The sequence below is a fragment of the Psilocybe cubensis genome, chromosome 5, assembly GCF_017499595.1.
Source record: "Psilocybe cubensis strain MGC-MH-2018 chromosome 5, whole genome shotgun sequence".
Lineage (NCBI taxonomy): Eukaryota > Fungi > Basidiomycota > Agaricomycetes > Agaricales > Agrocybaceae > Psilocybe > Psilocybe cubensis.
The window spans coordinates 1,812,134-1,834,695 of record NC_063003.1 but is presented as its reverse complement, the minus strand read 5'-3'; the positions used below and the strand labels follow the sequence as shown (position 1 = coordinate 1,834,695).

Below are 22,562 nucleotides of genomic sequence, written 5' to 3'. Positions count from 1 at the left end.
ATTTCAGGGTATAAACTAGAGTGACTATATTCTGTGTAAACACATGTAATTTGGTCTACCTAGGTCTACTCTGGTCCAGTCCAGACCAGTCTATGGACTAATAAATATCATGTGTCTAGAATGGTCCGAAGGGCAAATAGAGATAAGAAGAAAGTAATCTAATCTGATAAGATAGCAAAGTGAGAGAGACACAGAGAAGAGCAGTTTTAACACTTTTCTGTGTTCTAACAAGTCTCCAGAACAAAAACAATAAAGCAAGTTAAAGGAAGAAAAATTTTAGTTTGAGACCCATTTTATCTCTACAAAACTCTATTTTGAGAGGTAAAGGAGGTTTGGCAAGAAATTCAGCAGCTTGGTAATCAGTGTGAATGTAAGAAATAAAGGCCTTTCTAGCACCAACAGCAACATCGCTTCTTGATCTGTTACTGCCATGTAGTCACCGTGGGAATTACTCTCAACATCATCTTCATCGTTCTACACAACAACTACTGGGTCTTAGGACTCAGCAAAACAACTCCAGGCATTCCTCAAAGGCTTTCTTTGTATGCCACCTAAAGCAACTCCACGCAGAGCGCCGTCGCCGTTTTGCACGGTCGCCAACCTTGTTGCAGCTCAGCAGCAGCCATCGCAGGCCCCATCGCCTGCCCCCACCACAAGCGCTCCCTCTGTTAGGGATTGCTACGCCACCGGCCCCATCCCCGACATGCCTTGGGGTAGGAGCACCCACTCTGATCGCTCCCAATCAGGCTCAGCAGCGAGCTCTTGCACGCGCACCCCTGGAGTAGCAACCAGGGAGCAAACCCCCTTCCCCGCCGGACAGAGTGCCCCTCCTCAGTCCAACAACAAAGAAGATACTACCCCCGTACCCCTCGCCCTTAGCTACAATATGGGCAAAGAGGACAGCGATGCATGGAGGGTCAGGGACGCACTCGACACTATCAACCGGTGGATGGGCCAACGGGGTAGTGGCAAGACACTTTCTTCCGAGATCAAGAGAGAGATCTCATCCTCCCTCGTCGAGATGACGAGGACTGCTTACACTGGCCTCTTTGGCCACCACTCAGACGCAGACACCGTGCCAGCTCTTGACAGGGTAGCTGCATTGTTCACTGGATTGGATGACACGATCAGGGGTCGGAAGGTTTCTTCCTCCTTCTCACCCGGTCACTCTTGCTCCCTTCCTCCGACCAGCACTCCCTGAGCTTTCAGGGCAGAGGCTAGGACGGGGGATGTTACCATGTGCCCAGCAGGGCCCTCTCGTGCAAGATCTTGCATGACAAGGACCCCGGCTGCATCTAAGCAGGACAAAGACAAAGGCAGGGCTGGCTCTCAGCCCCCTGATCCTGCTCCAGTTCACCCCCAGCCGCGCAAACAGCCCAAGCGCCGCTTGGTGCCATTCCAGCAACCTCCCCCGGTCGGCCCCCCCTGATCCCTCTTCACTCCAAGCCTCGCCGCACCTTTGCCAGTGTTGCAAGGCAGGCAGCCATCTCTGTACTGCAACAGCCCACCGCTACGTGTTCCCCCCCAGCCCGCCCTAGAAAGAGCGCACCTGCTTTCACTGCTCACGGCCCGTCTCGCCGTTAGCTTCTCGTTGACTTTGGCAAGACCCTTGTCAACGTCGACATACCCGCTGTCTTCCATTTTCTCGGAAGCGAGGGTCTACGCCTTGGTCTTAGATCAAAGGTTCTATCCGTCCAGAGTGCATATGGCGGCCTTGCCATTGCGACTGACGTCGTCCCGAGCAAGCAGGACACGAATATTATTTGTGGCCTCATTGTTCCGCATTTTGAGGGGAATCACGACTGCGTTCCCTGGGTTGGCCCGCCGACATCCAAGTCCTATTTTAGGGTCATGGACGTCCCATACTTCAAGGCCTCGGGCACATTCCCCAAGGACCGCACTACTAGCAAAGAGGTGGCGCAGGCCATTACGGCCTCTCCCCTCTGGTCTAACCTCTATTCCATGTCCGGCTTGCCGCGCGTGGTCCGCAACTCTAGGCATAGCACTACTGCTGTGGCTTACTTTGACATCTGGGATACCGCCAACGGTACCCGGGCCAAGCAGCTTGTTGACTGGCAGATTATGTTCAGGGGTCACTCTTTGTTCATTCATGCCGCCAACAAGTCTCAGGGCGTCCCCCTCTGCACTAGGTGCTGGAGGTGGGGCCACTCTCTGATCAGGTGTAGGGTGCCTGCTGTCAAGTGCCCTTGCTGCTCCGGCCCACACAGGGAAGAGGAGCACCATGACTGGTGTGTGCCACTTATATTCTACAGTATGGTGAGTGCCTACATGGCGATGTGCATTTTCACCACATTTTAATGATATGAAATCATGGATTATTGCTGTAAGTTATAGCTAAATGGTATATCTTTCAATACTGTAACACAGCTAAGTAATTGCAAATCATTAAAAGGCTTGTAATCTACAGTAATTTGTCAATAAGATATCATAAAGTTGCTTGTAAGCTACCATATTCTGGAATCAGATCATTAAGATCATTGTAAATTACAGAAGAGTAGTAAATATTATATGATATCATTACTTGTAAGCTACCATACCCTAAAGAAAAATCATTAGGGTCACTGTAGTCTATAGAAATGCAATAAATGCTAGATCATATCATTCCTTGTAGGTTACCATATGATGGAATGAGATTATTCATTCCTTTCTGATTAGATATAAGCATGTATCTTATCTGTGCTTGGTCATTTGTAATATGATGCCATCAATTCAGGAACCCTGGCTAATTCTGGATCATGCCATCAGCTCTATCAAAACTATTATTAAATAGACATTCTGATCTTGGCCCCTGGGTCTATAAATAATGCTCATCCTATGCTATTTTTGTGCATTGCTGGCAATGCATTGGGCGCTTTTGGGGGCATTTATAGACCGTTTTCCTTGGTTCTTTTTAGTAGACCTATAGTTTTAAGGTGTCCCAATTTGAATCTGAAATCAGAATTGCAATATCTGTACTCATTATTGCGCAATTAAGCGTACAATGTTTTGGTCAAAAAGTGCACCTTGAATAGCACCCTCCAGGGGTTGGTATGCACCCTTCTGACTATGCCATTATTTTTTCTTTATATTAGACAGAGTACATGCCAAGTTTCAGCTTAATTGGAGCAGTGGAACCTATTGAACTAGAATGTGCACCCTACCCCTCCTCCTACCCCTTGTATAAATGCCTTTCTGATTAGATAAATTTAGGCCCAACTGGGGCTGGGTAGGCGCCCATTATAACAATTTTTAGAGCCCTTAATCTTAATCAAATTCCAAGATTGGATGGTACCATTCCCCATCCTTCCCAGATTTTGTGTATTTTATTATGGGATAGAATGGCTATTTCCAGCACATATAGATATGTAAATCTGCTCTATATAGTACCACAGACACAATACATATCTTTGAAACATTCAGAATGAAGGGGAATACCTTGGTTATGAGGCTAATAAGAAGGTATTGGATGTGCAACATAATATAACCATATCACCGCTTATATTTCACCAAAATGCACATACCTTACATTTCCAGATAGCTACTAAGGTTCTCTACATATTATATTGATGCTGCAAAATGTCCAGAATGCTTAACAAGATGGTACAGGAAGAATAAGCATTATTGTTCAAAAATGGAGGAAAAGCAAAAGATGATGTGAAAGATAACAGTTATAAAATACATAAACTATACGGCTGTGTAGCCCTAAATGATACCTATCTGTGGTATATAGCCTCATAGAAATCCGATGAGTATGAGCTGAGATATGTCAAAATGTATCTCGGAGAAAGGCCAAAGAGGTGACCACAAACAAAGCATAAATAAAGGCCAATATCCATTAGGGTCTCTGATGGGTTCTTCAACACCTTTCTTTCCATATCTCAACACCCACTGGTCCGATGCACAACATCCTTGATGTTCTGGAAAGCTACATTTTGGGGCTATACTATCCTGCTTTTATATTTCCTGATCTTGAATGTTTATATATAGTAAATGCAAAAATACTGTGCATTTTGATGAAGATTGGTATTCTCTCTGCAGTGTCTCATCTAATGGATGGATCTTTTTAGGCACTGAAAATGATATTTAGGAGGCATCTATAGGTATCTGTAGACGTCAAGAACATGATTTATGACAAAGTATTTGTAGAGATATGGCCTGATCAATAACCTACCATACCTCTCCTCATACCCCCCCTTTAATCAGTATGTTCCCTTGCTACAGAGGGTGTTCAAGGACAGGTTTTGAACTCTATGTACTCTTAGTGTTAAATTTACATGTTTATTAATGGTCTGAAGGCCCATCCTATGCTATAATAAAATACACAAAATCTGGGAAGGATGGGGAATGGTACCATCCAATCTTGGAATTTGATTAAGATTAAGGGCTCTAAAAATTGTTATAATGGGCGCCTACCCAGCCCCAGTTGGGCCTAAATTTATCTAATCAGAAAGGCATTTATACAAGGGGTAGGAGGAGGGGTAGGGTGCACATTCTAGTTCAATAGGTTCCACTGCTCCAATTAAGCTGAAACTTGGCATGTACTCTGTCTAATATAGAGAAAAAATAATGGCATAGTCAGAAGGGTGCATACCAACCCCTGGAGGGTGCTATTCAAGGTGCACTTTTTGACCAAAACATTGTACACTTAATTGTGCAATAATGAGTACAGATATTGCAATTCTGATTTCAGATTCAAATTGGGACACCTTAAAACTATAGGTCTACTAAAAAGAACCAAGGAAAACGGTCTATAAATGCCCCCAAAAGCGCCCAATGCATTGCCAGCAATGCACAAAAATAGCATAGGATGAGCATTATTTATAGACCCAGGGGCCAAGATCAGAATGTCTATTTAATAATAGTTTTGATAGAGCTGATGGCATGATCCAGAATTAGCCAGGGTTCCTGAATTGATGGCATCATATTACAAATGACCAAGCACAGATAAGATACATGCTTATATCTAATCAGAAAGGAATGAATAATCTCATTCCATCATATGGTAACCTACAAGGAATGATATGATCTAGCATTTATTGCATTTCTATAGACTACAGTGACCCTAATGATTTTTCTTTAGGGTATGGTAGCTTACAAGTAATGATATCATATAATATTTACTACTCTTCTGTAATTTACAATGATCTTAATGATCTAATTCCAGAATATGGTAGCTTACAAGCAACTTTATGATATCTTATTGACAAATTACTGTAGATTACAAGCCTTTTAATGATTTGCAATTACTTAGCTGTGTTACAGTATTGAAAGATATACCATTTAGCTATAACTTACAGCAATAATCCATGATTTCATATCATTAAAATGTGGTGAAAATGCACATCGCCATGTAGGCATTCAGCATGTTATGATTGATTTAAGTGGCAGCTACTAGTGGCCGGACCATGTTAAATGGTCTCATCTCAAGGCCTTGGTCAAGAGACATTCCCCGGCCAGGCACATCTTCCTTTGCTTGGCCAACGCCTGCCTCTCTGTTGGGCACTGGCCAAAGCACTTCAAGAAGAGCCTGTCGGTTATCATTCCGAAACCAAACAAGCCATCCTATTCCGCGCCAAAGGCCTTTAGGCCTATCGTGTTGCTCAACACGATTGGCAAACTGATTGAAAAGATGCTCTCCAATTGCATCCAGTTTGATGGCATTGCCTCCGATGTCTTCCATCCTAATCAGATTGGCGGGATCAGGCAGCGGTCCACTGAAGATGCCGTGCTCATCTTGACGCATATGGTGCGCGCAGGGTAGGCCAAGGGACTCAAGACTAGTGTCGTCGCTTTTGACGTCGCTCAGTTCTTCCCATCTCTCAACCATGAAGTCCTTCTGGCTGTTATGCGCAAGCTGGGATTCAGTGATAACCTCATTGTGTTTTTTGCTAGCTATCTGGTTGGTCGCTTCACACAGTACGCGTGGGGCGAGTTCGTCTCTCCTCTTTGTCAGGCGGATGTTGGGGTGGGCCAGGGCTCTGCTCTCTTGCCTGTCCTTTCCACCCTATACCTGGTCTTCATCATGAGGCTATTTGAGATGGACCCCCGCACCAGAGGGTGCTTCTTGTTATTGTACGTCGACGATGGCACCCTAGTGATGCAGTCGGCCTCCCTTCGCACCAACGTAGAGACGCTCCGGCGTGCCTACGCTGTCATCTTTGACCTTTTTACAAAGTTTGGTCTCGCCCTCACGCACGACAAGTCTGAGGTCTTTCACTTCAACCGGTCACACTCCAAGGAGAATCCGTCCATTGATCTAGGGTTTGCCCCCTACACCAGTGCCACTCCTTTCAAGCCCAAGCCATTTTGGCGGTACCTGGGCTTCTTCTTTGACCGTAAGCTGCTTTTTACAAAGCACGTCCGGTTCTACTCCACCCAGGCACTCTCCACCATCAAGGCGATGAAGATGCTTGGGTCCTCCACTCGCGGCTTCTCTCCTGAACACAAAAGGATGCTCTACCATGCATGTGTGCTTCCCATTGTTACGTATGGCTATTGTCTGTGGTTCTTCAAGGCCGCCCGCTGTAAGAGGGCCCTTCACTACCTCGCTTCTATGCAGCGCCAAGCTGCTCTCTAGATTACTGGCGCCTTTTGCACCTTTCCCTCTGGCGGGGTTGAAGCCCTTGCAGGGCTTCCTCCAATCTACCTTCTCCTGCGGTGTCTTTCGGAGTGGGTGAATATACATCTGTCCACTCTCACCGCTACCCATCCAGTCCGGGCTTTCCTTTCTGGTAGCAATCACGGCAATGCCGAACCCCACCCCATGTCGCTTGACGACCTGACAGTGTACGCCAAAACCCGTGGCACGCTTGCTGAAGCTGACACGGCTCTATTCACCATGAAGAAGGTTATACTCCCCATGAACCCGTCCTCACGGCCGGGCTACCAACTCCTAGACCACTTTAGGGATAGGGTCCACTTTGACGACTGGTCCTTGGACCTTGGTGACCCCGAGTCTGAGCCCAAGCGCCGCACTCACCTCGACAACCTAATGATTCAACTTCAGATGGGTTGGGAGGGTTAGTATTATGCAGGGACAGATTCCAGTCTGCCCCTGACTGGACGGCACCAGGCTATCACCTCTGTCGTTCTTTTCCGCGGCCATGACAAGGTCAATCGATCTCGGTGGGCCGCCGGCCGTGTTCTTGCCCCTGATGCAGAATTTATGGCCATTTGTCACACAGTTGTCTTGGCATTGTCCAACAACAATTGCGAGCAATTCTATGTCTTCACCGACTCAATGGCATTGGCCAGGCGGGCGGTGGATCCTTCCATTCACTCCGGACAGGGGCATTCCGTCACTGTCTGCCAGACACTTGAGAGGTGGTTTGAGGATAAACCACTCTCGCAAATCACGTTTGTGTACATCCCCTTCCGTTGGAAGTGGGGTGTACATGGCATGGCATACAATTATGCCACCGAGTTGCAAGCTCCTTTGGGCCACAACCCAATGACATCATACGACAGCCTCCGTTGGGAGGCCGTCATTTGTCGCTCGGACCTCTGGAATAGCCTCTTTCAGAGCGCCGGATATTGCGGGCGCAATTTTCTTGTGCTTGACGGCTTAGATGGAAAGCCAATCCTACCAGATAGTAAGGACAAGTCTGCCTGGCTGTCTTCTATGTCGTACGGCTCCCAACTGTACGCGCGCTTGTGCAGGTATATACTGAATCATGCGCCCATTGGCTCATACTACGACCGGTTTAACATACAGGAGGATACCTCCTGCCCATGTGGGTCTTCTTGGGAGATACGCTCTCACATCTTTAGGTGTGGTAAGATATACTGCCCCCCAATGTCCTGCGAGTTACGCGCACCCACAACTATTGCGTACTTGATTGGTTTCCTGCTGGCGAACCCCAAGGCGTTCGCCTTCCACTTGGTCCCAAGAGGGGTTGGGTGATTATGTTCTATAGGGATGGGTGGGTTAGTAAGGGCAAATCACCTGCTAGGCTCGTGGTGTATTTGTGTGTGGAATTGCGGTTCGCTGCAGCTGCTGGCTTTGGCTATGCCTCCCCGCAGGACCTGGCTCGCGTTATTGACAGCATGGATTATGCAATGAACCAGGGAGAGTCAGTACCACTGGCCCATCTGTTCCTTTTGGACCATTCGGAACGCCCTGGCCTATGCCAGGCATCCTACCCCAGGCGTGTGGCATTGGCTGCGCTCCCTATTTTGTGAGAGGTGCCCGTCGCCTTTGGCAGCAGGCGGTTGACATCACATACTCCCAATTTTCCTTCTTGGCCCAATTTTCTTGATTACTTAGTCGCTGGTTTCGAACGGTCTCTTGGTAGCTTAGGCAAACAGTCTTTTAGTAGCTACCGCATTTGCACTGACGGAAGACCGGACTGCTATCGCGCACTGGTATATAAATTGTTGATTAAAAAAAAAAAAAAAAAAAAATAGCACCAACAGCATTCTTAAGCCAATAATAGCGCAAATCAAAATGCTTCATTTGTCCATGGTGCTTGTCAGGGTTTCTCCAGTTTCCCCTCTTTATCTTCACAGAATTATCTTATCCTTTCATTATCTTATCAATTATCTGATTAGATAGTTTATTTCTTTTATCACAGCCTTCTTGCTCCACTTCTTTCTAGTAAATTCTATATGATTCCTAGTCTTACTCATCCTTTTTCTATATGATGTCACTTTTATTCTTTAACCTTCCTTTATGATGTAATGTAGGGAATATTCTAGAATAGCTGTAGAGTATAAATACTGGACTTGTAGGTAGCTGTAGCTTCAGCTTCAATCTCTTAGGATATCCACTATCATTGGTGTGATCTCTTAGAACCATTGAATCTCTCTCACTCTTTTATTCTCTCTTTGCTCTCTTACTCTCTCTCTGCTCTCTCTCTCTCTCTCTTGCTTAATCTTTGTTGGTGGCCTTGTCACACTGATTATAGTGTTGCCCTGACAGAAGATTGAAGCTCTCTCAAGACAACTCCACCATCTCTCTTTCAACACCAAACTCTTCACCTCTTCAACCTCTTCAACACCATTACCTCAACCTTCTTCCCCCACTTCCAACCCACCAACCTCTTCATCAACCTCTTCACCAATCTTCTTACCAACCTCTACATCTCCACCAATCTTCAACATCCTCCTCAAGACCTTTCCTCAAGACCTTTGGCTCATCATCTTTCCTACTCTCTGTTGTGTGCTGTGTGTGAACTTAGTAGATAGGGATACCAACTGTTGGGGCAGACACAGTCCTACTAGTGTTCTGTTTTTGGTGGTCTAGGAAATATCCAGTAACCCTGTGATCCTAGGTTTAGAGCCCTGAGTGGTGTGACAACTGGGTATCCAGTAGATAGATATTTTTTTTAGAATACTTAGTATAGTTTCAAGGGCACTTTTAGTAGATAGCTTCTCCCACACACACATCAGAGAGCCTACCTACCCCTACCCATGGACATGGACCCCTCCCAATTGCCTCCCACCACTCCTTCTGTGGAAGAGCTCATGCATCAGGTCCAGCTCCTTACCCAAGAGTTGAATTTTCTTAGACAGCAGCAGCAGTCATCATCCACTCTACCACACCCTCAGCAACCAGTCAGTCAGTCACCATCATCACCACCACCACCACCACCTGCTGCTCTAGATATTCACTCTTTCCCTACCCCTCATGTTGCCCCTTCCTGTTCACACTCTGTCATTAAAGTCTCACCTCCAGATCCATTTGATGGTTCTATGGAGAAGGCAGAAAACTTCCTCAGTCAGCTCAAATTATATTTCTATGGGAAAGGGATTACAGATGACTTTCAGAAAGTTATTTGTGCTCTATCTCATATGAAAGGAGGTACTGCTGGGAAGTGGGCATATGAGAAGACTAAAGTAATAGACAATGCTCAGTCCCAAGAAGGTCTTTGGGCTGACTTTGTTTATGAATTTAGGGAAGTGTTTGCAGATCCAGACCCCTCCAACACAGCTAAGCATAAAATGCACATGCTCAAGCAAGGCAGACAGACTGCTGATGAGTATGTTGCTAGCTTCAGGGCTCTGATCTCAGATACTGGGTATAATGATGCTGCTTTGGTAGACCAATTCAAGGCTGGGCTCAATGAAAATCTCAGGAATGCAGTTTACTATGTTCCTGACATGCCCAAAACCTTGGATGGATGGATTAAATGGAGTACTAGGCTAGATAGGCAGTAGAGATAGAGTGAGGCCTTTACCAAGTCTCTTTCCTCCTCCTCATCTTCTCCCTTTCTTAAAGCCCCAACTCCCAAGGCTGTTCCTAAGCCTACTCCAAATCCTCCAGTCTTTTCCAACAGCAGCTCAAGGACCTTTGGTGCTCAGGCAAAGCAACCAGATGTAGTTCCCATGGAGGTTGACTCTGGATGGAAGTCAGTTAGGCCAATTGTTTGCTTCAAGTGCAGAAAGCCTGGTCATAAGGCTGTAAACTGCAGGTCATCAGTTAACATCAATGCTATGACCCATGAAGAACTGGCTAACTACTTTGGGAAATTAATCTTGGAAGGCAAGGAGCAGAAAGATGAGGAAAAGAAAAATTTTTAGAAGCACCATTGGTGAAAGACATGTCCCAATGGAATAGATTTAATGTACTAGAAAATGAAATTGATAGACTTGATCCTCAGTCTTCAGATTCTGGTGCAGAAATCATGTCTTCTTCTTCCTCTCTTTCTACCTTCCCTGAAAAGATCTACATCCTCAACCATAATCCTAAAACCTCTACCCATTTGTCTGTCATCTTAAAGACAATGGATACAGAGAAAAGGTTATCTGTTGATGCTTTGCTTGATTCTGGAGCTACTGGCCTCTTTCTGCATTCTGGTTTTATGAAGTATCATAATCTCAACACAAGGAAACTTCCTAGAGCCATTCCAGTCTATAATGTTGATGGTACTCTCAACAAGAGTGGCTCTATCCATGAGGAAGTAGACTTAATTATGGTACACAAAAACCATACAGAAAGGGCCACCTTTGCTGTTTGTGACTTGGGAGACAAATCTGCTATCATTGGACATACTTGGCTTTGGCACCATAATCCAGATGTTGATTGGAAGACAGGGGATGTTCAGTTTATTAGATGTCCCTCTGACTGCCAAATGGAAGCCAAAAGAGCCAGAAGAAAGAGGCAGAGAATAGCTGCAGTCAAAAGGAGGAAACTCCCTCAAATTGATGAAGAAGAAGATGATTCTATTGATGATTCTTCTGATTCTGAGATTGAGCCTGAGGACAGAATTTTCATCTCATATCTTCATCCTCAGAAGCAGTCTATTAATGCTACTTCTACTATGTCTCAAAGATTAGCAGAAGAGTCTCATCAGCAAGCTGATTCTCCTAAGAAAACCTTTGAAGAAACTGTCCCTAAGCACTATCACCAGTTTAAAGGTGTTTTTTCAAAGGAATCTTTTGATAGGCTACCAGACAGGAAGCCTTGGGATCATGCTATTGAGCTGAAACCTGGTTCTGAACCTTATAGATCCAAGATTTATCCTCTCTCTCCCAATGAACAAAAGGAACTTGATGCCTTTTTAGAGGAAAATCTGAAGTCTGGCAGGATTAGACCCTCCAAGTCACCTATGGCTTTCCCTGTATTCTTTGTCAAGAAGAAGGATGGATCTCTTAGGCTTGTCCAGGACTATAGGAAACTTAATGAAATGACCATCAAGAACTCCTACCCCCTTCCATTGATTTCTGACATTATCCCCAAACTCAGCAAAGCCAAATACTTCACCAAACTTGATGTTAGGTGGGGATTTAACAATGTCAGAATCAAAAAGGGAGATGAATGGAAAGCAGCCTTTAGAACCAATAGAGGGCTGTTTGAACCATTGGTCATGTTCTTTGGTTTAACCAATAGTCCTGCTACCTTCCAAACTATGATGAATGATATCTTTATTGAGCTCATTGATGGAAATGTTGTCATTGTCTACATGGATGACATTTTAATTTTCACTGAGACTCTTGATCATCATAGAGAGGTAGTCAAGCAAGTTCTGCAAATCCTAGAACAGAACAAACTCTACCTTAAAGCAGAGAAATGTGAATTTGAAAAGGAAAAGATTGAATATCTTGGACTAATCATTTCACAAGGCAGGATTGAGATGGATCCTGTCAAGGTAGAGGGAGTTTCTAAATGGCCTGAACCTGAAAATGTCAAGGATGTCCAATCATTTTTGGGATTTGTTAATTTTTATAGAAGGTTTATAGAGGATTTTGCAGACATTGCTAAGCCCCTTCATGAATTGACAAAGAAAGGAACAGTCTGGAGATGGAGTCTTAGACAGCAGGAAGCCTTTGACCAGTTAAAGAAGAAAGTCACTTCTTCACCTGTCTTGATTTTCCCTGATGATAACAAGCCATATAAAGTTGAAGCAGACAGTTCAGATTATGCTACTGGGGCTGTTTTATCTCAGGAAGGATCAGATGGGAAATGGCATCCTGTAGCCTTTATGTCTAAGAGTCTATCTGAAGTAGAAAGGAATTATGAGATCCATGACAAAGAGATGCTGGCTATTATCAGAGCACTAGATGAATGGAGACATTATCTTGAAGGAACCCAACATTCCTTTGAGATTTGGACAGACCACAAAAACTTAGAGTACTTTATGGTTGCCCAAAAGCTCAGCAGAAGGCAAGCCAGATGGTCACTCTTCCTGTCCAGATTTGATTTTACTCTTCATCATAGGCCTGGTAAAAGATCTCTTAAGCCAGATGCTTTGTCTAGGAGACCAGATCATAAAAAGGGAGAGAATGATAACCAAAATGTAGTTCTCCTCAAACCTTCCTACTTTAAAATCCAGGCTCTCAAGCAGGGTCATGCTACCATTACTGGTGCAGAAAATGATCTTCTTAAGAAGATTAGAGAAGCTAAGGAGATGGATGAAAAGGTGGTCAAGGCAGTTCAGGAGCTCAAGAAATCTTCTACCAAGAAGATTGAAGGACAGGAATGGTCAGAAGAACAAGGCCTTATTCTCTACAGGGGGAAGGTGTATGTTCCCAAGGACAAAGATCTTAGAAGAAAGATTGTGGAACTGCACCATGATGCCTTCATTGCTGGACATCCAGGGAAATGGAAGACAATTGAGCTAGTCTCTAGGAATTATTGGTGGCCAGGAATGTCACATTTTATTGCAGCCTATACCAGAGGTTGTGATAGATGCAACAGAACCAAAACCTTTCCAGCCAAACCTCTTGGCCTTTTAATTCCTACTGAGATTCCCTCTGATGTCTGGCAATGCATCTCTGTGGACTTTATTATGGGGTTACCAGAATGTCAAGGGTATAATGCCATTATGGTGGTTGTGGATAGACTTAGTAAAATGATCCACATTATCCCTACTACAGATGAAGTCACTTCTGAAGGGACAGCCAGACTATACAGAGATTATGTCTGGAAACACCATGGCTTACCCATTAAAATTCTGTGTGATAGAGGTCCACAGTTTGTCTCAAGGTTTATGAAAGAACTCAACTCAATACTTGGTATCCAGACAGCCTCATCTACAGCCTACCATCCCCAAACTGATGGTCAGACTGAAAGAGTTAACCAAGAAATTGAGCAGTATCTTAGACTCTTTATAAACCATAGACAAGATGATTGGGTTGAATGGTTAGCTCTAGCTGAATTCTCTTATAACAATAGAGTTCAGGCTTCAACCAGGCAGACACCATTCATGCTCAATAATGGCAGACATCCCAGAATGGGCACTGAACCCCTTAGAGATAGTAAAATGGACACTGTAGATACCTTTGTGAAAAATATGGAAGAAGCCAGGAAAGAAGCAGAGTCTGCACTTAGAAAAGCTGCTGATGATATGGCTAAATTCTATAATAGACACAGAGGTACTCCAATCCAGTACAAAGTTGGGGATTTGGTATGGTTGGATGGCAAGGACCTCAAAACTGATAGGCCCTCCAAGAAATTGGATGATAAAAGATATGGGCCTTACAAAATTACCAAAGTTATTAGCCCTAATGCCTATGAGCTTAAGCTGCCATCTACCATGAAAATCCATCCAGTGTTCAATGTGGTTAAACTTCTACCTTATCACCCAGATATTATAGGAAGAAAGCCTCCTTCTAGACCACCTCCTGTCATTCAAGAAGAAAATCCTGAGTGGGAAGTTGAATTTATCAAGGACAGCAGACTTTTTAGAAACAAACTTCAATATTTGGTCAAGTGGAAGAACTATCCTAATGAAGAATGCACTTGGGAGCCTGCAGAGCATTTGAAAAATGCTTCTAAGGCTATCAAGGACTTCCATGCCAAACATCCTTCAGCACCTAGAAGGATTTCTGCTGTGACCTTTGATAGACTTTCTTTCACTCCTATTATTAACTTTACTGAACCTCCTCCTCTTCTTAAACCCTCTAAACTAACCCATCCATGTGCACATTGTGGAAAATGTGCCTTAGAGAGGGGGTGATGTCAGGGTTTCTCCAGTTTCCCCTCTTTATCTTCACAGAATTATCTTATCCTTTCATTATCTTATCAATTATCTGATTAGATAGTTTATTTCTTTCATCACAGCCTTCTTGCTCCACTTCTTTCTAGTAAATTCTATATGATTCCTAGTCTTACTCATCCTTTTTCTATATGATGTCACTTTTATTCTTTAACCTTCCTTTATGATGTAATGTAGGGAATATTCTAGAATAGCTGTAGAGTATAAATACTGGACTTGTAGGTAGCTGTAGCTTCAGCTTCAATCTCTTAGGATATCCACTATCATTGGTGTGATCTCTTAGAATCATTGAGTCTCTCTCACTCTCCTATTCTCTCTTTGCTCTCTTACTCTCCCTCTGCTCTCTCTCTCTCTACCTTGCTTGATCTTTGTTGGTGGCCTTGTCACACTGATTATAGTGTTGCCCTGACAGTGCTCTGGATTCTTGTAAATACTAATAGATAACTGGTTGCCTATATGTACTATAGAGGGCTTATTGACTATATAGCCAAACTCCTCAAGGGTATTGCACATCTACACAATCTCCTTCAATGCCTCAACCATAGCAATATACTGTATCTACAGTAGACAGAGTTACAATGGTTTGGAGTTTGCTTGCTCAGCCAATAGCACCTCCAGATAGAATAGTTAAATAACTGCTTGTAGAGTGTCCAGTGTCTACAATCACCATGTGCAGCATCAGTATAAGTGACAAAACTATCATGGCTAATAGCATCAGGATAAGTCAAATTATAATCCAGAGTGCCTCTGAGGTAGCAGAACAAATGTGTAACTGCAGCCCAATGCTTATGCCCAGGATTGAAATTGAAGCGTAGCAAGTAGAACACAGTAAAAGCAATGTCAGGATGGGTCATGGTGGCTAGATACTGCAAAGAACCAACTGCATTAAGGTAGGGAACATTTTGCATAAATTCCACCTCATCTCCATTCTGAGGTTTGTCTGCCTTGGACAGAACAGTGCCCACAGCCATAGGTGTTTTGACCGGATTAGAATCAGTCATGCCATATGTATCAAGCATATCGAGGATATACTGACGCTGATGCAAGGAAATGGTTTTAGCAGCCATATCTCGCTCAATGGCAACACCAAGTAAATACTGTGTAGGACCCAGATCACGGAGTTCAAAATGCGCAGCTAGCTGCTTAACAGCTCTGTCTATGGCGGCGTCCGATTTGAAGGCAAAGGTAATGTCATCAATGTAAATGGGAACAACAATCTTCACATCTCCATCTGAATAGATGTAGACAGAGCAATCTGATTCTATACGCTTGACCCCATATCTGACAATGCCTCATGCAACTTGAGGTTCCATTGACGTGCAGACTGCTTAAGACCATAGAGCAACTTTTTGAGCTTTAAAACCATGTTAGGACCACCTTGGTAAAATCCTGTTAAAATTGCTCTCTATGTCTCCCTCACTTCGCTATCTTATTAGATTAGATTACTTTCTTCTTATCTTCATTTGCTCTCCAAACCATTCTAGACACATGATATTTATCAGTCCATAGACTGGTCTGGACCGGACCAGAGTAGACCTAGGTAGACCAGAGTACTTGAGTCTACACAGTATATAGTCACTCTAGTTTACATCCTGAAGTCCCCAGTTACTCACTTCGGACTTTAGGTTAGTGTGTTAGCACTTTGCTCCATTCACCCAGTTACTCACTTCGGACTTCAGACACTTCGTGCTCGCTTATCCCTGCGCCCTACATTCTATAACTAGGTCGCCGAGTAGCTCACACTGCCCCAAGCTCGCCTGCTTCAACACCTTTTGCACAGCAATGAACTTGTGACACTTTTCCATTGCATGGTTGGTCATATTACAAAATGCGCACTTGGGCTTGGATGCAGAAGGTGCTGGAGCGGTCTGGAACGCGGTGGCGAGTGCAGACAACTCCGAAGTGCGGCGACGTTGCTGTATGTCCTCCGTGTCAAAGGCTGTCCAACTTGTCCAAAAGGAGAAGTAAGGATGCAAATAAACTGTATTCTACTGGAAGTGCCCTGACCAGAGCAAGCAAAGCAAGCTCTCCATCAAGCTTAGCTAGATCAAACAACAACATGGCTTGCTCAACTCTATTGATCAGGGTTTGAAGGTTTTTACCTTACTCCTTTTGGATTGAGAACAGATTATCATATGCATTAAAGTGGTTTCCAGGGCGTTTTTGCTAATGTACAGCAGCAATGGCATCCCACATCTTGATAGGATCATCCTTGATGGCTTCCACATGAACCCTCTGATCATTCTCCAAATTGAGATAGATCAAAGCACATTCTTTGTTGCTCTGCTCAAAGTAGGTTTCAAGCAAAGCTTCCTCCTGAGCAGTGGGCTTGTCTGAGAGCATTGGCTGTGCTCTAGCACTATTGACAATGCGCCATATCCCTTTAGATTGGAGGTAGGCGGTCATCTAGCCTGCTCTGGTGTTGTAGTTTGTTGAGTTCAATGGAGTGATTTGGGGATTAGAAGTCATTATTGCAAATTGCGAAGGAACACGTAACCGGATGGATACAAGTGTTGGTATTGATATGTATAAATGTATAATTAGTGTGGCAGGGCCTAGTAGAGGGTAAATAGTAAAAAAGACTAAAATGACTGTTCTTTTCAAAATATGCAAAAAGCAACTTGATTTGTAAAACATGGAACTGGACTGCTTCAATTGCGGGCCCATAACCTATTGAAGCAGGCAAGCTTGGGGCAGTATGAGCTATTCAGCAATATAGCTATATAAAGAATGTAGAGCACAGGAATAAGTGAGCACAAAGCATTGGAAATCCAAATTGAGTAAGCTATTGTATGGGAGAGGAGTATAGCAACAATGCAAGAAGGATCAGAGATACATTAAATACTATCCGTATGTGGATGGGCCTTGGAGGAAGTAAGTTACTTTCTACTGAGATCAAGAGACAGATTTTATCCGCCCTTGTTGAAATAATGAAAGGCATATTCACTGGTTACTTTGGCCACTATACAAATACAGAATTGTTGCCAGCCATTGACACTATCTTAGGTATCTTTGTGCATCCGGATAATACTATTAGAGGTTGAGAGATTTCTAGAAATACTTTGTTGTCAGGAGGGTCTCAGCTGCTTCCTTCCTCCAACACTCCCCACAATCTTGAGAAAACGTCTGATCAGAGCACTTCTGCGTGCTGGAGCAAAGGCAAGGGCAGGGCAGTCTCTACTGCACCCAAGTCTGCTCTAGCACGCCCCCCAAATGTGCAAATAGCCCAAATGTTGTTTAGTGCTATTCCAGCATCCACCTCTAGTTGGCCCAACATTAATCTCATTCCAAACCAAACTACATTGCAACTTTGCTAGTGTTGCAAAGCAGGCTGTTAACTTATCCCAGCGGCAACAAGCTGCAGAGCGCAATCCAACTGCATGTTCCAAGAAGAGTATTCCTAGTTTTTCTGCTCACAGCCCTTTGCACTATCAGCTCCTGGTTAATTTTGGTAAACCCAAAGTTGATGTTAATATTTCTATTGTGTTCCAAAAGTTTGGAAACAAAGGATATCCCTTGGCCTCAAATCCTGTTGAAGCAGGCAAGCTTGGGGCAGTGTGAGCTACTTGGCAATCTAGTTATACAACAGTTGATTCCAACCAGCACAACAACATTGACACCACCTAACACAAAGAGGTTGACACACATTGACACCATCAATACAAAGTCAATCAATGATAACAACCAAACCCAACACAATAAGACCACGTGTTAACAATACATAAAAGCATATTAACAAAGCTAAACAATAACAATGAAAATACAAAACGCCCTAAACAAGGTCAGAGAAATGCCGTGAAGTCTAGAGAGAGTGCAGAAGGGTGCACAATAGTGTAAAAGAGTGCAAAAAAATGTAGCAGAAATACAAAAGGGTGCAAAAGAGGATGACAAGGAGATGAAAAGGATTAGAAAGGGCAGAGGTAGCTTAAAAAGGGTCCAGGAAGAGATAGAAAGGTTTGGAAGGCCAAAGAGAGTGTGGAAAGGCAGAAATAGGCAGGGGTAAGCCAAGAAAAGATTTAAGAGGGTACAAAGAAATAGTGGCAGTCTAAAAGGGATAGAGAAGGGTGGAAAAAAGCAGAGATAGACAGAGATGGGCTAGAAAGGCAATCTAATGTGCAGATTGCCTCTAAAAAGTCAGTGTGGTGGTGTAGGATAGTTAGTATATAGAATGTTTGTTTTATATTGGTAACAAATATACATACTTGCTAGACAGCCAAATCAAAAGCTCTGAACTATAACTTTGTTTGCGATTGTTTGCCATACTGGGTATAAAAATTAAATTCTATCTTTCACATGCTTTTTTTTTTTTTCAACCACCATTATCTACTATAAAAAAATTTTTTTGCCTCAGCTACTCCTCTTGCTTTCTCTCAGCATATTAGATATTTCAATTACCACTACAACATAATATTCCTAGCATTTCTTAGAATTATAGCTTCATTCCTTCTTCTTCTCATTACTGTTTTGTTTCTCCTCATCTTCATAATTTTTTATGATGTGGAATTAGTTCATCTTCTTCTCCATTTTGCTCTGGCTATCCCAGATCATGGCATCAATATTTTGGCCAAGCTCTTTTATTGTATTCTGCTTTTGCGCATTATTTTGATTTGGCACAATATATAGGGTGGTATTAAAGATAGAATCATAGCCTGGAGGTATTTCTAGATGGTCTCAGATGAGTTAATTGTGTTTTTGTTGTGATATTCTTCTTGACAAGTCTTGTAGTGGAGCAGAGGGCTCAATTCTTAGTGGATAAGCGCATCAAATTAGATAGGTGCTTGGAAAAAGGATATCATTGCCTGGCTTGTGCTATTCCAGGGTTGCAGTTAGACATCAACTGTTGAAGCAGGCAAGCTTGCGGCAGTGTGAGCTACTTGGCGACCTAGTTATAGAAGGTAGGACACAGGAATAAGTGAGCACAAAGCGTCTGAAGTCCGAAGTGAGTAACTAGATGAATTAAGCAAAGTGCTAACAAACTAACCTGAAGTCCGAAGTGAGTAACTGGGGACTTCAGGATGTAAACTAGAGTGACTATATACTGTGTAGACTCAAGTACTCTGGTCTACCTAGGTCTACTCTGGTCCGGTCCAGACCAGTCTATGGACTGATCAATATCATGTGTCTAGAATGGTCTGGAGAGCAAATGAAGATAAGAAGAAAGTAATCTAATCTGATAAGATAGCAAAGTGAAGGGGACATAGAGAGCAGTTTTAACACTCCCCCCTGTTCTGACAAGTCTCCAGAACAAAGAAAAATAAAGCAAAACAGAGAAAGAAAGATTAAAGTTTGAGACCCATTTTATCTCTACAAAAGTCCACTTTGGGAGGTGAGAGGGGTTTGGTAAGAATATCAGCAGCTTGCTGATCAGTAGGAATATAGGAAGGAGAAATCTTTCCAACACCAACAGCATCCCTAAGCCAATAATAGCGCAAATCAAGGTGCTTCATCCATCCATAGTGCTCTGGATTCTTGGAAACACTGATAGATGACTGGTTGTCCATATGCAGCACAGAGGGCTCAGTGACTGTGTAGCCAAACTCCTCAAGGATATTGCGCATCCACACAATTTCCTTGGCTGCCTCCACAGCAGCAATGTACTCTGCCTCAGTAGTAGACAGAGTTACAACAGTTTGGAGTTTGCTTGCCCAGCCAATAGCACCTCCAGCTAGAACGGTTAAATAACCACTCGTAGAGCGTCCAGTATCTACACAATCACCATGTGCAGCATCAGTGTAGATGACAAAGTTATCATGGCCTACAGCGCCAGAATAAGTCAACTTGTAATCCAGAGTGCCTCTGAGGTAGCGGAATAAATGTTTAACTGCAGCCCAATGCTTAGGCCCAGGATTGGAATTGAAGCGTGCCAGATAGGACACAGTAAAAGCAATGTCAGGACGGGTCATGGTGGCTAGATACTGCAAGGAGCCAACTGCATTGAGGTAGGAAACATTTCGCATAAATTCCACCTCATCTCTATTCTGAGGTCCATCTGCCTTGGAGAGAACAATGCCCACAGCCATAGGTGTTTTGACGGGATTAGAATCAGTCTTGCCATATGTATCAAGCATATTGAGGATATACTGACGCTGATGCAAGGAAATGGTTTTAGCAGCCATATCTCGCTCAATGGCAACACCAATTAAATACTGTGTAGGACCCAGATCACGGAGTTCAAAACGCGCAGCTAGCTGCTTAACAGCTCTATCTATGGCAGCGTCCGATTTGGAGGCAAAGGTAATGTCATCAATGTAAATGGGAACAATAATCTTCACATCTCCATCTGAATAGATGTAGACAGAGCGATCTGATTCTATACGCTTGAACCCCATATCTGACAATGCCTCATGCAACTTGAGGTTCCATTGACGTGCAGACTGCTTAAGACCATAGAGCAACTTTTTGAGCTTCAAAACCATGTTAGAACCACCTTGGTGAAATCCTTCAGGTTGTAACATGTAAATCTCCTCGTCTAGGTCACCTTTAGTGAAAGCAGCTGTAATATCAACAGAGCGCAACTTCAAGTCTCCAATGGCGGCCAGAGCCACAATCAAGCGGAAAGTAGCAGGGCGGAAAGTAGAAGCAAAGACCTCATGATAATCAATGCCAGGGCGCTGACTGTAGCCCTTGGCAACAATACGAGCCTTGTAGCGCTCTATACTGCCATCTGCATTTCGCTTGATTTTAAAGACCCAACCACAGCCAATTGCCTTTTGACCCGGAGGGAGCTCAACTCGCTCCCAAGTTTGATTGTGCTGCAACAGATTGAATTCTGTGTTAGCAGTCTCTTCCCACATGTGCGCATCAGGCACTTTCATTGCCTGTTTGAATGTGCGCGGATCTGCGCTTGAAACAAGCCCAGCAAACTCCACCTCTTCAAATCCAGAATCATTGGCTTCAGGTGGTTCAGGATCATGTGAGACCTTCCACCATTCACCAGGCTGCTTAGGAACGCGAGTAGTGCGTCTCAACGTTGCAGGATCAACTGGAGCACGCTGGCGGCGTGCAGGCTTAGGAGGAGGTGCAGGAACGGCCTCAGGCTGTGGCGGTTCAGCTGGCTGTTCAGGAGGCGCAATAGGCACTTCTGGCTCAATGACAGGATCTGGAGTAGAGTCATCCTCATCATCATCAAAATTGAAGCCATTAAAGTCCCCCCCTGAATTGGGAGGTGGTGCACTTGCAGAAGAAGTGGGAAGAAGGTCAAACTTTGGCATAGGGCCAGTGGACACCCCAGGGAAGCACCTTTCGTCGAAATCAGCTCTCTCAGAGATAATGAACCTTTTGGTGACTGCGTTGTAAAACTTCCAGCCCTTGTACCCAGTAGGATACCCAACAAAGATACACTTCTCCATATGAGGCTGCAACAATTTGCGCTTATCTCCCTGAACATAAACATATGCAAGGCAACCCCAAACCCTCAAATGACTAACATCAGTTTTGCGCTTGTTCCAGCTCTCATACGGAGTCTTATCCGGTAGAGGAGCTGTAGGAACACAATTCCATACATGCATGTATGCTGCAACACAGCGACCCCAAAACGAAGGTGGAACACGAGCCTCATTGAGCATGGAAGTAACATGTTCTGCCATGGTGCGATTTGCACGCTCTGCAACTCCGTTCTGTTGTGGGCGATTTCGCGTTGTATGACGACGCTCAATGCCACACTGGTCAGTGAATTTGATGAAAGCATTTGACATGTATTCACCAGCTTTGTCATCCTGCAGCGCTTTGATCTTAAAGCCTAATTTGTTCTCAGCCCATGCTTTGTACGTTTGAAACGCACTGAATGCATCGCTTTTGCGCTTAAGTGTTAAAACTGCTCTCTATGTCTCCCTCACTTTGCTATCTTATCAGATTAGATTATTTTCTTCTTATCTTCATTTGCTCTCCAGACCATTCTAGACACATGATATTTATCAGTCCATAGACTGGTCTGGACCGGACCAGAGTAGACCTAGGTAGACCAGAGTACTTGAGTCTACATAGTATATAGTCACTCTAGTTTACATCCTGAAGTCCCCAGTTACTCACTTCGGACTTCAGGTTAGTTTGTTAGCACTTTGCTCAATTCACTCAGTTACTCACTTTGGACTTTAGACGCTTCGTGCTCGCTTATCCCTGCGCCCT

General features: G+C 43.9%; 3 protein-coding genes across 3 annotated transcripts; 2 read left to right on the top strand and 1 right to left on the bottom strand.

Moving 5' to 3' along the window:
* Positions 1–544: 544 nt before the first annotated feature.
* JR316_0006056 (uncharacterized protein) lies at positions 545–1,584 on the top strand (the record flags this gene model as incomplete). The annotated part of the gene is made up of 2 exons (XM_047891805.1): positions 545–1,133; positions 1,364–1,584. The coding sequence occupies 2 exons, from the start codon at positions 545–547 to the stop codon at positions 1,582–1,584; spliced, it is 810 nt and encodes a 269-aa protein (XP_047749154.1).
* Positions 1,585–1,686: 102 nt separating this feature from the next.
* On the bottom strand, positions 1,687–2,244 carry JR316_0006055 (uncharacterized protein; the record flags this gene model as incomplete). Its single annotated transcript, XM_047891804.1, has 1 exon — positions 1,687–2,244. One exon carries the CDS (start codon positions 2,242–2,244, stop codon positions 1,687–1,689), a length of 558 nt encoding a protein of 185 aa, XP_047749153.1.
* Positions 2,245–6,763: 4,519 nt separating this feature from the next.
* Positions 6,764–7,903, top strand: JR316_0006054 (uncharacterized protein; the record flags this gene model as incomplete). The annotated part of the gene is made up of 2 exons (XM_047891803.1): positions 6,764–7,019; positions 7,041–7,903. The coding sequence occupies 2 exons, from the start codon at positions 6,764–6,766 to the stop codon at positions 7,901–7,903; spliced, it is 1,119 nt and encodes a 372-aa protein (XP_047749152.1).
* Between the last annotated feature and the right edge of the window lie 14,659 nt (positions 7,904–22,562).